Source organism: Erinaceus europaeus, chromosome 10, assembly GCF_950295315.1.
Source record: "Erinaceus europaeus chromosome 10, mEriEur2.1, whole genome shotgun sequence".
Classification (NCBI taxonomy): Eukaryota; Metazoa; Chordata; class Mammalia; order Eulipotyphla; family Erinaceidae; genus Erinaceus; species Erinaceus europaeus.
The window spans coordinates 23,653,323-23,670,837 of NC_080171.1; the positions used below are offsets into that span (position 1 = coordinate 23,653,323).

The following is a 17,515-nucleotide window of genomic DNA, read 5'->3' on the forward strand; positions in this document are numbered from 1 at the left end:
GTAGCTGGTTGTTTTTTTTTTTTTTTTCATGAGTGAAAAAGGCTCAGTTTATTGCAATTTGAATGCACAATTAGGGGTAGGAACAATAAGTAAGGGAGAAGAGGTTGGTAAGCCAAGAGGTAGTTTCTGGGCAAGCTGGTTGGGAGTCTGTGTGTCAGTCAGGGCTCCTTGATGGGCCTTTAGTGTAGTTCTTCCTTATTATTTTGATGAGGCAAAGCAAACAAGAACAAAGTGAGGGATAAGAGTCAAGACCTGTATCCTTTTGTTTCCCAAATTTGGTTCAGCATAGTTCCTTGCAATAAAACAGCTTCTACATGTAAGCAGAGGACTGACTTCAAGATCATTGACTACCTCAATCAGTTTAGATCATCTCCTGCCTCTAGTGCCAGGAAGGATAGACCTGCCCCACTGGGACCATGGTTGTAGCTGTGTGTTCTATAGAATTCATTGACATGGATTATTATTTACTTTTCCATGTGTTGTAAGAATTATGTGTGACAGTGGTCTAGGAGGTAGTGCAGTGGATAAAGTGATGGTCTCTCAAGCATGGGGTCATGAGTTTGATCCCTGGCAGCACATATACCAAAGTAATGTCTGGTCTTTCTCTCTCTTTCTCCTCCTATCCCTCTCATTAATAAATTAATAAAATATTTTTAAATTATGTATGACAAAGCAACAGGTGACAGTGTATGGGAGGGCATACTGTATCTTGGCTAAGGTTACATTCCTTTGAGTTTCTTCACCCCAGGAAGGGCTCAGTGCATTCCATCTTTTTGTTGTAACTTGCAAACCTTGGGTGCTACTACTTGCAAACCTTGGGAAGAAATAGAAATAGAAAATAAATTAGTGAAGAATTTAACTCTCACTTTATTACATCTTTACAACAACATCACCAAATCTAAGGATGTCATGATTACAGAGATTCTGGAACCAGATGTACTGTTTTTTTGTTTGTTTGTTTGTTTATTTGTTTGCAAAGAACTAAACAGAGCCCTTGCTTCTGGGTACAGATGGTCAGCTAGGGGTCTGAGGATCTATCTCCACCCCCCAGGGGAGACTCATGTGTTTTGAATATCAGTTTCTTCATAAGGAGGGGTTATTTGTGATCAAGAAGAACCCATTTTTGCATAGGAAAAATATGTCATGACTTTCCCAATAACCCAGTATCTTTCCTCACCCCTTTAAAATCTCTTTATGTTTGTGCTTGATCCTTCTTCTAGTAATAAAAAAAATTAAATGGTGTCCAAATCTCACTATTTCAGTCCAGGTATTACATATAAGCCTAAATTAAGATACTAACAATCCATTATCATTTGCAATTGGTATAATTATATTTGAAGTCAAGGAATGAAATAATTTGAAAACTAAAAGAGTCTTGTAAAGGGTAAGTGCTGGCTGTAGCATATATATATATATATATATATATATATATTTTTTTTTTTTTTTAACAGTGCTAGTCTTGATTTGGGATAAAAAGTATTCTTACCTTAAACCTCCAAAAAAAAAAAAAAGTAATAAGAAGTCTACCTGAATAGTAGGTAATTTTGGCTTAGCAACTCATCAGTCATAACTGGCCTGCCAATGCCCATGTCTAGCAGAGAAGCAATTACAAAAGTCAGAACTCCCACCTTCAGTATCCCAAAAAGAATTCTGGTCCATACCCTCAGAGGGGCAAACAACAAAGGGGATGGGACATGGAACTCTGGTGGTAGAAACTGTATGGAATTATATCCTTATTATTATTATTATTTTGCCACCAGGGTTATTGCTGGGGCTTAGTGCCTGCATTACGAATCCACTGCTCATGGAGGCCATTTTTTTTTCTTTTGTTGCCCCTGTTGTTTTTATCATTGTTGTGGTTATTATTGTTGTTGTTGATGTTGTTGTTGGATAGGACAGAGAGAAACTGAGAGGAGGGGAAGACAATGAGAGGGAGAGAAAGACACCTGCAGACCTATTTCACTGCTTGTGAAGCTACTCCCTTGTAGGTGGGGAGTCAGGGGCTCCAGCCAGGATCTTTATGCAGTCCTTGCATTTTGTGCCATGTTCTCTTAACCCACTGTGCTTAACCCACCTGACTCCCATATCTCTGTTGTCTTACAATCTTGTAAATCAATATTAATTCACCAATAAAAAATAATAATAAAGGGCAGGGGTAGATAGCATAATGGTTATGCAAAGAGACGCTCATGCCTGAGGCTCCAAAGTCCTAGGTTCAATCCCCTGCATAAGCCAGAGCTGAACAGTGCTCTGGTTGAAAAAAATTAAAAAAAAAGATAAGAAGAAAATGCATCTATTTTATGTAATATCCACTATCTATTTTCTTAAATAACTGCAATAAATATCCACAGCTACTGGGGATATTTTGAAAAGCAGTGTATACTTTTAGTCACTGTTAAGCCAACTGGTGGTTTGGACCAAGAAATAATCTCTTAGGTCTAAGGTACATTATATTCCCATTTAGAATCTTGGCAATTTATACAAATAATACATGTCTTTATATTCTCACAAAAGAACAAAATAAAAATGAATGTGATCTGTGGAAAATAATAAATATGTAAAAGAAACTCAATCATAAGCCTACAGTTACATTAGATAGCTCATGTTGGAGAACATCATTTTTTTCAGTGTAGTTTTTAATCTCCTAACAATGTAAAGTGTGAACATGATTATATTTTTGACTAAACAGATGCTACATCTGAAAAAACTATAATAGAATTTGAGAAGAAGAAAAGCAGGAATATGTATAAATATTTTTATAGTCTGCTATTTGTCAGTGTGAAAAGCTAATAATACTAACACTAATATCCCACAATTAGGAAGCTATTCAAAAATTTTACATTAATTTATAGTATTACAATAGATGATTATATTGTCATACTTAAAATTTAATATAAAACAACATTGAAAGAAAAATATGAACATCTGATTATTGTACTTTTATAATTTTATTCCATTTATTCAAAACTAGGCAGGTAACATCTTTCTTCTTTACTAAAACATCAATTTCAAGTGTTATAATTCATTTTTGATGAGCAAAATAGAAAGCCTGATTCCTTTAAATGGAAGAGCTATTAAGTTTCATTATATGGTGAATACCATATACAGCTGCTTAAGTGATAAATACTAACTTAAGAACAGAAATAAAAGTGTCAATTAGGATTTGACTTCCTGAGGCGGAGCTACGAGCAGCAGATCACTTTCTCTCCTCTCCTCTCCTCTTCTCTCCCAGATCAACTAGGAATACCAAAGGAGACCACCCCGGACCAAAACAAGACAGGACTAGAATGACCACAGGAACCCAGTAAATCACCCGTGAGTACAAACATGTGTGGCTGGTGACAGAGAGGAGAGAGGAGCCTAAAGAGAGATTAAGTGACTGTTAACAGTTCAGCAGTTTATCAGTTGAGATACCACCTCCAGTCTGCTCCACCAACAAGGGGACAGCTTAAGGGAGAGGACACCCCAGAGACTCACCAAGTGCAACTCTGAGTCTCCATTGCTACTACCCTCAGAATCTGGAGCAGTGACAGGAAGGGACACCAGGGGACAGAGATCTAACCAGGAAACTCAGGAGAAGACCTATACCTCGGTGGCATAGCTGAGGGGCTGTGAAAGTCTCTTTGTATAACCACTGGATTATCTCTGCCACACCCTGCTTTATCTCTTGGTCAGGAGTCAGTGATTAAGCCAAGAAGCCTATTGATAGTTTAAAAGCCCTCAGGCTCCCATAGCCTACAGGGAAGAAAAAAAAAGAGGCTTTTAAACCACTGAGCTCCAACTCAGGGATTGAAACAACTGTTAATTACCACCACTGTAAACCCTTTAATTAATTTACATAGACACAAGTCAATCCAGGCAATAGTGATCAATAATTTGAAAAGTACTGATAAAGGGAACTCATAACATAATATATAAAATGGTTAAAACAACAAGAAAAAATATTGGAGAATCGAACCAGGACAAGAGTCCAGCTAAAAGTCCTCCAGAGGGTGAAGCAAAATAATGAGTTCAACATCCAAACATTAGCTAAGGAAATAATAACAGGAGTGAGAAATGATTTTGAAAAAATTGTAATCAGAAATACAGGAACAACAAATGAGAATACGGAAGAAAATACTAATTATCTCATGGTCATTAGAGAGCTGATAGCTGAAATCGCTGAGCTAAGAATGCAACTAGCTGAACAAGCTAAAACAGTATCAGAGCAGGGCAACAAAATAGATGAACTCCAGAAAACAGTAGAGGGCAGAGAGAATAGAATCTATGAGGCTGAAGACAGAATTGGCAAGATTGAGGATGAATTAGAGACAATCAAAAAAGAAGTAAGAGATCTCAAAAAGAGATTAAGAGATGCTGAAAACAACAACAGAGTCCTATGGGATGACTTCAAAAGAAACAATATACGCATTATTGGCATACCAGAGGAAGAAAGAGAAGGAGAGGAAGAAAGCATTTTCCAGGCCATAATAGCTGAAAACTTCCCTAGTCTAGACAACATCAAAGACATAAAGATGCCAAGAAGCCCAGAGGGTCCCAAACAGAATTAACCCAGACCTAAAGACACCAAGACATATCATACTTAGAATGGAAAGGAATAAGGATAAAGAAAGGATCCTGAAGGCTACAAGAGAAAAACAAAGAGTCACTTACAAAGGAAAACCCATAAGATTAGCAGCAGACTTCTCCATACAAACACTACAGGGCAGAAGAGAATGGCAAGATATCTATCGAGTACTCAATGAGAAAGGCTTTCAGCCAAGAATACTATATCCTGCTAGACTGTCATTCAGACTAGATGGAGGCATCAAAACCTTCTCAGAGAAGCAACAGTTGAAGGAATCAACCATCACCAAGCCTGCCCTGAAAGAAGTTCTGAAAGGTCTCCTACAAACAATCAGACCACCACAAATAGGACATATATCAAAACATTCTAAAACTCTACAAGAATGGCGTTAAAATATCTTCAGTCTTTGATATCAATAAATGTCAATGGCCTGAATTCACCTATTAAAAGACACAGAGTAGGAAGATGGATCAGAAAACATAATCCAACAATATTTTGTCTACAGGAAACCCACCTAACTCAACAAGACAAACACAGACTTAAAGTGAAAGGATGGAAAACTATCATACAAGCCAATGGCCCACAAAAAAGGGCAGAAACAGCTATTCTCATATTTGACATGATAGACTTTAAAATAGATAAGATTTAAAAAGAAAGGAATGGACACTACTTAATGCACAGAGGATCAATCAATCAAGAGGACTTAACAATTATTAACATCTATGCATCCAATGAGAAGCCATCTAAATACATCAAACTTGTACTGAAAGAGCTACAGCAATATATTAACAGTAACACAATCATAGTAGGGGACTTCAACACCCCACTCTCTCAACTTGACAGATCATCCAGGCAGAAAATCAATAAAGACATAAGGGAGCTAAATGAAGAGATAGATAAACTAGAACTATTGGGCATTTTCAGAGTCATTCATCCCAAGAAACTGGAATACACATTTTACTCAAATCCACATGGGTCATTCTCAAGGATAGACCATATATTGGGCCACAAAGACAGCATCAGCAAATTCAAGAGCACTGAAATCATCCCAAGCATCTTCTCAGACCACAGTGGAATTAAACTAACACTTAACAATCAACAAAAGATTAGTAACAGTGCCAAAATGTGGAAGCTCAACAGTACACTTCTTAACAATTTCTGGGTCAAAGAGGAAATCAAGGAAGAAATCAAAATGTTTTGAGAGTTCAATGAAAATGAAGACACAAGCTATCAAAATATTTGGGACACAGGTAAAGCAGTCCTAAGAGGGAAGTTCATAGCTATACAAGCACACATTAGGAAACAAGAAAAAGCACAAATAAACAGCCTGATTGCACATCTTAAAGACCTAGAAGAAGAACAACAAAGGAACCCTAAAGCAACCAGAAGGTCAGAAATCACTAAAGTAAGGGCAGAAATAAGTAACATTGAGAATAGGAAAACCATACAAAAGATCAACGCAAGTAAATGTTGGTTCTTCAAAAGAGTAAACAAAATCGACAAACTTTTAGCCAGACTCACAAAACAAAAAAGGGAGAAGACCCAAATAAATCGGATAGTAAAAAAAAGAGAAGATATCACAACAGACACTGCAGAAATTCAACATATCATGCGAGGCTTCTATGAACAACTATATGCCACCAAGCTAGAGAACCTGGAAGAAATGGACGATTTCCTAGATACCTACCAACTTCCAAAACTAAGTAAAGAGGAAGTGGATAACATGAACAGGCCCATCACAGCTAATGAAATTGAAACAGTTATCAAAAATCTTCCCAAAAATAAAAGTCCTGGACCAGATGGTTTTACAAATGAATTCTACAAAACCTTCAAAGAAGAACTAATACCTCTACTTTTAAAAGTCTTCCAGAAGATTGAAGACACTGGAATACTCCCTGCCAGCTTCTATGAAGCCAACATCACCCTGATACCAAAAGCAGACAGGGACACAACCAAAAAAGAAAACTACAGACCAATATCTCTGATGAACATAGATGCAAAAATATTGAACAAAAATTCTAGCCAACTGGATACAGCAGTATATCAAAAAGATTGTTCATCATGACCAAGTGGGGTTTATCCCAGGCATGCAAGTTTGGTTTAATATACGTAAATCAATCAATGTGATCCACCACATCAACAAAAGCAAGACCAAAAACCACATGGTCATATCAATAGATGCAGAGAAAGCCTTTGACAAAATACAACATCCCTTTATGATCAAAACACTACAAAAAATAGGAATAGATGGAAAATTCCTGAAGATAGTGGGGTCTATATATAGCAAACCTACAGCCAACATCATACTCAATGGTGAAAAACTGGAAGCACTTCCACTCAGATCAGGTACTAGACGGGGCTGCCCACTATCACCATTACTATTCAACATAGTGTTGGAAGTTCTTGCCATAGCAATCAGGCAGAAGCAAGGAATTCAAGGGATACAGATTGGAAGAGAAGAAGTCAAACTCTCCTTATTTGCAGATGACATGATAGTATACATGGAAAAACCTACGGAATCTAGCAAGAAGCTTTTGGAAATCATCAGGCAATACAGTAAGGTGTCAGGCTACAAAATTAACATTCAAAAGTCAGTGGCATTCCTCTATGCAAACACTAAGTTAGAAGAAATTGAAATCCAGAAATCAATTCCTTTTACTATAGCAACAAAAACAATAAAATATCTAGGAGTAAACCTAACCAAAGAAGTGAAAGACTTGTATACTAAAAATTATGAGTCACTACTCAAAGAAATTTAAAAAGACACAAAGAAGTGGAAAGATATTCCATGTTCATGGGTTGGAAGAATTAACATCATCAAAATGAATATATTACCCAGAGCCATCTACAAATTTAATGCTATCCACATCAAGATCCCAAGCACATTTTTTTTTACATGCATAACATTCCCCAGATTCCCATTTAACAATACAACCCCCACTATTTCATTCATCATTTTTCATGGACCTGTATTCTCCCCACCCACCCACCCACCCAAGAGTCTTTTACTTTGGTGTAATACTCCAATTCCATTTCAGGTTCGACTTGTGTTTTCTTTTCTAATCTTGTTTTTCAATTTCGGCCTGAGAGTGAGATCATCCCATATTCATCCTTCTGTTTCTGACTTATTTCACTCAACATGATTTTTTCAAGGTCCATCCAAGATCGGCTGAAAACGGTGAAGTCACCATTTTTTACAGCTAAGTAGTATTCCATTGTGTATATATACCACAACTCGCTCAGTCACTCATCTGTTGTTGGACACCTGGGTTGCTTCCAGGTTTTGGCTATTACAAATTGTGCTGCCAAGAACCTATGTGTACACAGATCTTTTTGGATGGATGTGTTGGGTTCCTTAGGATATATCCCCAGGAGGGGAATTGCAGGGTCATAGGGTAGGTCCATTTCTAGCCTTCTGAGAGTTCTCCAGACTGTTCTCCACAGAGGTTGGACCAACTGACATTCCCACCAGCAGTGCAGGAGGGTTCCTTTGACCCCACACCTTCTCCAGCATTTGCTGCTGTTACCTTTTCTGATGTGTGACATTCTCACAGGAGTGAAGTGATATCTCATTGTTGTCTTGATTTGCATTTCTCTGACAATCAGAGACTTGGAGCATTTTTTCATGTGTTTCTCAGCCTTTTGGATCTCTTCTGTGGTGAATATTCTGTCCAAGTCCTTCCCCCATTTTTGGATGGGGTTATTTGTTGTCTTGTTGTTGAGTCTGGCAAGCTCTTTATATATGTTGGTTATTAAACTCTTATCTGATGTATGGCATGTAAAGATCTTCTCCCATTCTGTGAGGGGTCTCTTGATTTGGGTAGTGGTTTCTTTTGCTGTGCAGAAGCTTTTTAATTTGATGTAGTCCCATAGGTTTATACTTGCCTTAGTCTTCCTTGTAATTGGATTCGTTTCATTGAAAATGTCTTTAAAATTTATGCGGAAAAAAGTTCTTCCAATATTTTCCTCTAAGTATCTGATAGTTTCTGGTCTAACATCAAAGTCCTTGATCCACTTGAAATTTACTTTTGTATTTGGTGAAATACAGTGATTCAGTTTCATTCTTCTGCATGTTTCAACCCATTGTTTCCAACACCATTTGTTGAAGAGACTCTGCTTCTCCCATATAATAGTCTGGGCCCCTTTGTCAAAGATTAGATGTCCATACGTGTGGGGCCTCATTTCTGGGCTCTCAATTCTATTCCACTGGTCAGGGTGTCTGTTCATGTTCCAGTACCAAGCAGTTTTGATGACAATGGCCCTATAATACAGTTTGAGATCTGGCAGTGTGATGCCTCCGGTTCTGTATTTTTTCTCAAGATTGTTTTGGCAATTCTAGGTCTTTTCTGGTTCCAGATAAACATTTGTACCATTTGTTCTATTCTCCTAAAAAATGTGCTTGGGATCTTGATGTGGATAGCATTAAATTTGTAGATGGCTCTGGGTAATATATTCATTTTGATGATGTTAATTCTTCCAACCCATGAACATGGAATATCTATCCACTTCTTTGTGTCTTTTTAAATTTCTTTGAGTAGTGACTCATAATTTTCAGTATACAAGTCTTTCACTTCTTTGGTTAGGTTTACTCCTAGATATTTTATTGTTTTTGTTGCTATAGAAAAAGGAACTTATTTCTGGATTTCAATTTCTTCTAACTTAGTGTTTGCATAGAGGAATGCCACTGACTTTTGAATGTTAATTTTATAGCCTGACACATTACTGTATTGACTGATGATTTCCAAAAGCTTCTTGCTGGATTCCGTAGGTTTTTCCATGTATACTATCATGTCATCTGCAAATAAGGAGAGTTTGACTTCTTCTCTTCCAATCTGTATCCCTTGAATTCCTTGCTCTGCCTGATTCCTATGGCAAGAACTTCTAACACTATATTGAATAGTAATGGTGATAGTGGGCAGCCCTGTCTAACTGATCTGAGGGGAAATGCTTCCAGTTTTTCACCATTGAGTATGATGTTGGCTGTAGGTTTGCTATATATAGACTCCACTATCTTCAGGAATTTTCCATCTATTCCTATTTTTTGTAGTGTTTTGATCATAAAGGGATGTTGTATTTTGTCAAAGGCTTTCTCTGCATCTATTGATATGACCATGTGGTTTTTTGGTCTTGCTTTTGTTGATGTGGTGGATCACATTGATGGATTTACGTATATTAAACCAACCTTGCATGCCTGGGATAAACCCCACTTGGTCATGATGAGCAATTTTTTTGATATACTGCTGTATCCGGTTGGCTAGAATTTTGTTCCATATTTTCGCATCTATGTTCATCAGAGATATTGGTCTGTAGTTTTCTTTTTTGGTTGTGTCCCTGTCTGCTTTTGGTATCAGGGTGATGTTGGCTTCATAGAAGCTGGCAGGGAGTATTCCAGTGTCTTCAATCTTCTGGAAGACTTTTAAAAGTAGAGGTATTAGTTCTTCTTTGAAGGTTTTGTAGAATTCATTTGTAAAACCATCTGGTCCAGGACTTTTATTTTTGGGAAGATTTTTGATAACTGTTTCAATTTCATTAGCTGTGATGGGCCTGTTCATGTTATCCACTTCCTCTTTACTTAGTTTTGGATGTTGGTAGGTATCTAGGAAATCATTCATTTCTTCCAGGTTCTCTAACTTGGTGGCATATAGTTGTTCATAGAAGCCTCGCATGATATGTTGAATTTCTGCAGTGTCTGTTGTGATTTCTCCTCTTTCATTTACTATCCGATTTATTTGGGTCTTCTCCCTTTTTTGTTTTGTGAGTCTGGCTAAAGGTTTGTCGATTTTGTTTACTCTTTCGAAGAACCAACATTTACTTTTATTGATCTTTTGTATGGTTTTCCTATTCTCAATGTTATTTATTTCTGCCCTAACTTTCGTAATTTCTGTCCTTCTGGTTGCTTTAGGATTCCTTTGTTGTTCTTCTTCTAGGTCTTTAAGATGTGCAATCAGGCTGTTTATTTGTGCCTTTTCTTGTTTCCTAATGTGTGCTTGTATAGCTATGAACTTCCCTCCTAGGACTGCTTTAGCTGTGTCCCAAATATTTTGATAGCTTGTGTCTTCATTTTCATTGAACTCTCAAAACATTTTGATTTCTTCCTTGATTTCCTCTTTGACCCAGAAGTTGTTAAGAAGTGTACTGTTGAGCTTCCACATTTTGGGACTGTTACTAATCTTTTGTTGATTGTTAAGTGTTAGTTTAATTCCACTGTGGTCTGAGAAGATGCTTGGGATGATTTCAGTGCTCTTGAATAGGCTGATGCTGTCTTTGTGGCCTAACATATGGTCTATCCTTGAGAATGATCCATGTGGATTTGAGTAAAATGTGTATTCCAGTTTCTTGGGATGAATGACTCTGAAAATGTCCAATAGTTCTAGTTTATCTATCTCTTCATTTAGCTCCCTTATGTCTTTACTGATTTTCTGCCTGGATGATCTTTCAAGTTGAGATAGTGGGGTGTTGAAGTCCCCTACTATGATTGTGTTACTGTTAATATATTGCTGTAGCTCTTTCAGTAGAAGTTTGATGTATTTAGATGGCTTCTCATTGGGTGCATAGATATTAATAATTGTTAAGTCCTCTTGATTGACTGATCCTCTGAGCATTAAGTAGTGTCCATTCCTATCTTTTTTAATCTTATCTATTTTAAAGTCTATCATGTCAGATATGAGAATAGCTGTTCCTGCCCTTTTTTGTGGGCCATTGGCTTGAATGATAGTTTTCCATCCTTTCACTTTAAGTCTGTGTTTGTCTTGTTGCATTAGGTGAGTTTCCTGTAGACAAGATATTGTTGGGTTGTGTTTTCTGATCCATCTTCCTACTCTGTGTCTTTTAATAGGTGAATTCAGGCCATTGACATTTATTGATATCAAAGATTGAAGATATTTTAACGCCATTCTTGTAGAGTTTTAGAGTGTTTTGATATATGTCCTATTTGTGGTGGTCTGGTTGTTTATAGGAGACCTTTCAGAACTTCTTTCAGGGCAGGCTTGGTGATGGTTGCTTCCTTCAACTGTTGCTTGTCTGAGAAGGTTTTGATGCTTCCATCTAGTCTGAATGACAATCTAGCAGGATATAGTATTCTTGGCTGAAAGCCTTTCTCATTGAGCACTCGATAGATATCTTGCCATTCTCTTCTGGCCTGTAGTGTTTGTATGGAGAAGTCTGCTGCTAATCTTTCCTTTGTAGGTGACTCTTTGTTTTTCTCTTGCAGCCTTGAGGATCCTTTCTTTATCCTTATTCCTTTCCAATCTAAGTATGATATGTCTTGGTGTCTTTAGGTCTGGGTTAATTCTGTTTGGGACCCTCTGGGCTTCTTGAATCTTTATGTCTTTGGTGTTGTCTAGACTAGAGAAATTTTCAGCTATTATGGCCTGGAGAACGCTTTCTTCCTCTCCTTCTCTTTCTTCCTCTGGTAAGCCAATAATGCGTATATTGTTTCTTTTGAAGTCATCCCATAGGACTCTGTTGTTGTTTTCAGCATCTCTTAATCTCTTTTTGAGATCTCTTACTTCTTTTTTAGTTGTCTCTAATTCATCCTCAATCTTGCTAATTCTGTCTTCAGCCTCATTGATTCTATTCTCTCTGCCCTCTACTGCTTTCTGGAGTTCATCTATTTTGTTGCCCTGCTCTGATACTGTTTTAGCTTGTTCAGCTAGTTGCCTTCTTAGCTCAGTGATTTCAGCTTTCAGCTCTCTAATAACCATGAGATAATTAGAATTTTCTTCCATATTCTCATTTGTTGTTCCTGCATTTCTGATTACAATTTTTTCAAATTCTTTACTCACTCCTGTTATTATTTCCTTAGCTAATGTTTGGATGTTGAACTCGTTGTTTTGTGCTTCACCCTCTGGAGGACTTTTAGCTGGACTCTTGTCCTGGTTTGAGTCTCCAATATTTTTTCTTGTTGTTTTAACCATTTTATATAAGTTAACAGTTTTTTCAATCCCTGAGTTGGAGTTCAGTGGTGTAAAAGCCTTTTTTTTTTCCCCTGTAGGCTATGGGAGCCTGAGGGCTTTTAAACTATCAATAGGCTTCTTGGCTTAATCACTGACTCCTGACCAAGAGATAAAGCAGGGTGTGGCAGAGATAATCCAGTGGTTATGCAAAGAGACTTTCACAGCCCCTCAGCTATGCCACCGAGGTATAGGTCTTCTCCTGAGTTTCCCGGTTAGATCTCTGTACCCTGGTGTCCCTCCCTGTTGCTGCTCCAGATTCTGAGGGTAGTAGCAATGGAGACTCAGAGTTGCACTTGGTGAGTCTCTGGGGAGTCCTTTCCTCCCTTCAGCTGTCCCCTTGTTGGTGGAGTAGACTGGAGGTGGTGTCTCCACTGACAAACTGTTGAACTCGAACTGTTAGCAGTCACTTAATCTCTCCTTAGGCCCCTCTCTCCTCTCTGTCACCAGCCACGTGTGTTTGTACTCACGGGTGATTTACTGGGTTTCTGTGGTCATTCTAGTCCTGTCTTGTTTCGGTCCGGGTGGTCTCCTTTGGTATTCCTAGTTGATCCGGGAGAGGAGAGGAGAGGAGAGAAAGCGATCTGCTGCTCGTAGCTCCGCCTCCGGAAGTGGAATCCCCCAAGCACATTTATAGGAGAATAGAACAAATGCTACAAATGTTTATCTGGAACCAGAAAAGACCTGGAATTGCCAAAACAATCTTGAGAAAAAAGAACAGAACCGGAGGCATCACACTCCCAGATCTCAAACTGTATTATAGGGCCATTGTCATCAATGACACTGACCAGTGGAATAGAATTGAGAGCCCAGAAATGAGGCCCCACACCTATGGACATCTAATCTTTGACAAAGGGGCCCAGACTATTACATGGGGAAAGCAGAGTCTCTTCAACAAATGGTGTTGGAAACAATGGGTTGAAACATGCAGAAGAATGAAACTGAATCACTGTATTTCACCAAATACAAAAGTAAATTCCAAGTGGATGTTAGACCACAAACTATCAAATACTTAGAAGAAAATATTGGCAGAACTCTTTTCCGCATAAATTTTAAAGACATTTACAATGAAACTAATCCAATTACAAAGAAGACTAAGGCAAGTATAAACCTATGGGACTACATCAAATTAAAAAGCTTCTGCACAGCAAAAGAAACCACTACCCAAACCAAAAGACCCCTCTCTGAATGGGAGAAGATCTTTACATGCCATACATCAGACAAGAGTTTAATAACCAACATCTAGAAAGAGCTTGCTAGACTCAACAAGACAACAAATAACCCCATCCAAAAATGGGGGGAGGACTTGGACAGAATATTCACCACAGAAGAGATCCAAAAGGCTGAGAAACACATGAAAAAATGCTCCAAGTCTCTGATTGTCAGAGAAATGCAAATAAAGACAACAATGAGATATCACTTCACTCCTGTGAGAATGTCATACATCAGAAAAGGTAACAGCAGCAAATGCTGGAGAGGGTGTGGGGTCAAAGGAACCCTCCTACACTGCTGGTGGGAATGTCAATTGGTCCAACCTCTGTGGAGAACAGTCTGGAGAACTCTCAGAAGGCTAGAAATGGACCTACCTTATGATCCTGCAATTCCTCCCCTGGGGATATATCCTAAGGAACCCAACACATCCATCCAAAACATCTGTGTACACATAAGTTCTTGGCAGCACAATTTGTAATAGCCAAAACTTGGAAGCAGCCCAGGTGTGCAACAACAGTTGAGTGGCTGAGCAAGTTGTGCTCTATATACACAATGGAATACTACTCAGCTGTAAGAAATGGTGACTTCACCGTTTTCAGCCGATCTTAGATGGACCTTGAAAAAATCATGTTGAGTGAAATAAGTCAGAAACAGAAGGATGAATATGGGATGATCTCACTCTCAGGTAGAAGTTGAAAAACAAGATCAGAAAAGAAAACACAAGTAGAACCTGAAATGGAATTGGCGTACTGCACCAAAGTAAAAGAGTCTGGGGTGGGTGGGTGGGGAGAATACAGGCCCATGAAGGATGATAAATGACACAGTGGGGGTTGTATTGTTAAATGGGAAACTGGGGAATGTTATGCATGTATAAACTATTGTATTTACTGTTGAATGTAAAACATTGATTCCCCAATAAAGAAATAAATTAAAAAAAAAGGCACAGGAAAGTGAACAAAAAAAAGTGTCAATTAACCATTTAACATTATAAAAGAGACTGATCTGAACACCAAAAAAATTGGATAACAATTTAGATACGTGGGAAAAATAGTGTTTTTTTTTTTTCTGCTTTTGCTTTTATATTAAAACATTCCAGAATGAGATATAACCTCATTTCCTGCATCAGCAAAGCAGGAAACAAGTGTTGGCAAGGATGTGGAGAAACAGGAACTCTGTTACACTGCCAGTGGGAATGCAATCTGCTGCAGCCCATATAGAAAAGAGTATGAAATACACTTAAATAAAAATGGAAATGCTTTATGATCCATAATACTACTCATACGCATATATCCAAAGGTCACGAAAACATGAGTTTGAAAGCATATATGCACCTATAAGTTCACAGCTTTATTATATACAATAGCCAAAGAGTGGAAGCAGACGAAATGCCCCTCCAACAGATGACTGAATAAAGAAGTCATGGAATAAACATTTGACGGAATACTACTCTGAAGTCAAAAAGATATTGTATCTTTTGAGACAAAATGAATAGACCTAGAGGTGATTATGCTTTTGAAGTAAATCAAGAGGTGAAGAATGAGTACCAGACAATTTTGCTCATATGTGGATCACAGATGACTAAAACTATATGAACTTTCAAAAACCAAGATAAAACAAACAACAACAACAAAAACCCATACAACAAACAGTGATAACCAAATTATCTCTAAGACTGAGAATTACTATGGCTATCTAAGAATGAGGTGTATGACCTTGGTGGTGACTTAAACATACCATGTAGGGGTGTGAAATGAGATTATTGAAATCCTATAGTTTTGTAAAACACTGTTAAATTACTAATGAAATAAACATTCATATATATATATATATATATATATATATATATAATTTGTTTTTTACCAGAGCAGTGATCAGCTCTGGCTTGTGGTTGTGTGAGGGATTGAACCTGGGATATTGGAGCCTCAGGCATGAGAGTCTCCTTGCAAAACCATTTGCTCTCTACTCTGCCCTAATATGGTTTTATAATGAGATGAAGATAAACATGCTTAAAGGGAGTTTGAATATTACTGGTGTCTTGCTGGGAATAGTGTGAGAACCAGGTTGAGGGTGGTGAGGTTTTTCCCATTGAAAAATGGGAACTGAGGAAACGAATCTCCCTGTCAGACTCTCACTTTCTGAGGTTAAGCTTGGGAGAAGAAGGGACCTCAGTTTTCTGCCTCCCTGTTAGCTTACTCCCTGTCTTCAGAGACCCTGCATTTTTCTGCCTCCAGGGGCTCGCATTCCTTAAAACAGTGAGCCAGCTCCCCTACTTCACCCTACATTCCTTGATACAATGGCCCGCTCTCTTTTATCTACATATGAATGCTCTGTTTTATCTAACAAATGACTTAAGGTCTCCTCCCTATTTCTCCACCCATTCTACTCATTTGATATATTCTTTTTTTTTTTTTTAAATGTTGTCCTTTTTTAATATTTATTTATTCCCTTTTGTTGCCTTGTTTCATTGTTGTAGTTATTATTATTGTTGTTATTGATGTCGTCGTTGTTGGATAGGACAGACAGAAACAGAGAGAGGAGGGGAAGACAGAGAGGGGGATAGACAGACACCTGCAGACCTGCTTCACTGCCTGGGAAACGACTCCCCTGCAGGTGGGGAGCCGGGGGCTCGAACCGGGATCCTTACGCCGGTCCTCGAGCTTTGCGCCACCTGTGCTTAACCCACTGCGCTATCGCCTGACTCCCGATATATTCTTTTTCTACCCTCAAGACCCTCCCTGCCTGCAGCGTATTATTATATTAATCCTACCAGTTAAACCCCTTGGAACAGTTGCTAAGGAAGTTCCTACTTTTCCCAGTCCCTTTTACCTTTCTCCACCCCTTTCCTAGCCATGTATGGTATTGTCAAGCCACTTCCATTTCCGACTTGCCACTTCCATTTTCCAACTTTTAAGAGCTTGGGCGCTCAGATGAATAAAGATTTGAATTTACTTGCTACCACCAGTTCAGTTCCTGGGTCATCTCTCTCGTGTGGCTGAATGAGTAGCAGCCCTGGTTACCTCTGGTCACGTTCTCTCCAACCCAGAGAGTACGTGCCCGAGAAGCGGCACCCCCACACTAGCCCGGCAGTGTCTAGAATGCCCTGTTATATTAAGATAATGATTAAATTCTACCTCAGAAACCAGAATTTAAATGAAGAGTAAACATATAACTCTCTGCCTTTACTCTGCTACATCATTTGTTTCACTAACAGTGAAGGACAACCTCTGTTGCTCCCATTTAATTACTGATTTAGCACAATTATGGTTTTATGTATTTAGAATTATGGTTTTATGTATATAGAATTAGTTCTATACCTAAGGCACCAAAGATCCCAGGTTAAATCCCCAGCACCACCATAAGCCAGAGATTAGCACTGCTCTAGTATCTGTCTGTCTGACTCTCTGTATCTCTTTCATTAAAAATATATAAATAGGGAGCCAGGCAGAGACACATCCAGTTGAGTACATACATTACCATGTGCAAGGACCCAGGCTTGAGCCTCTGCCTACAGGGGGAAACTTTATGAATGGTGAAGCAGGTCTGCAGGTGTCTCTCTCTTTCCCTATCTTCCCCATCTCTTTGTTTCTCTCTGTCCTACCAAATAAAATAGAAAGAAAAAGAGAGGGGAGAGAGGGAGAGATGGAGGGGGAAGGGAGGAAGGGAGAGAGAGAGAAAAGGATACAGGAGTGGTGGAATCATAGTGCCTGCATTGAGTCCCAGCAAAAATCTTGGTGGCAATAATATATATATTTTAAAGAATAGAAAATTAGGGGCCAGGTGGTGG

At 38.4% G+C, this 17,515-nt stretch overlaps 1 protein-coding gene across 3 annotated transcripts in view; it reads right to left on the reverse strand.

The window, feature by feature from the left end:
• Window positions 1–595: 595 nt before the first annotated feature.
• NMRK1 (nicotinamide riboside kinase 1) overlaps window positions 596–17,515 on the reverse strand; it is a 45,810-nt gene continuing 28,890 nt past the window's right edge. For all 3 annotated transcript variants that reach the window (XM_060199309.1, XM_060199308.1, XM_060199307.1), the window contains one exon: window positions 596–814. In XM_060199309.1, coding sequence (XP_060055292.1) covers window positions 756–814 — 59 coding nt within the window. In that variant the 3' untranslated portion in view covers window positions 596–755. The remainder of the gene's footprint in view (window positions 815–17,515) is intronic.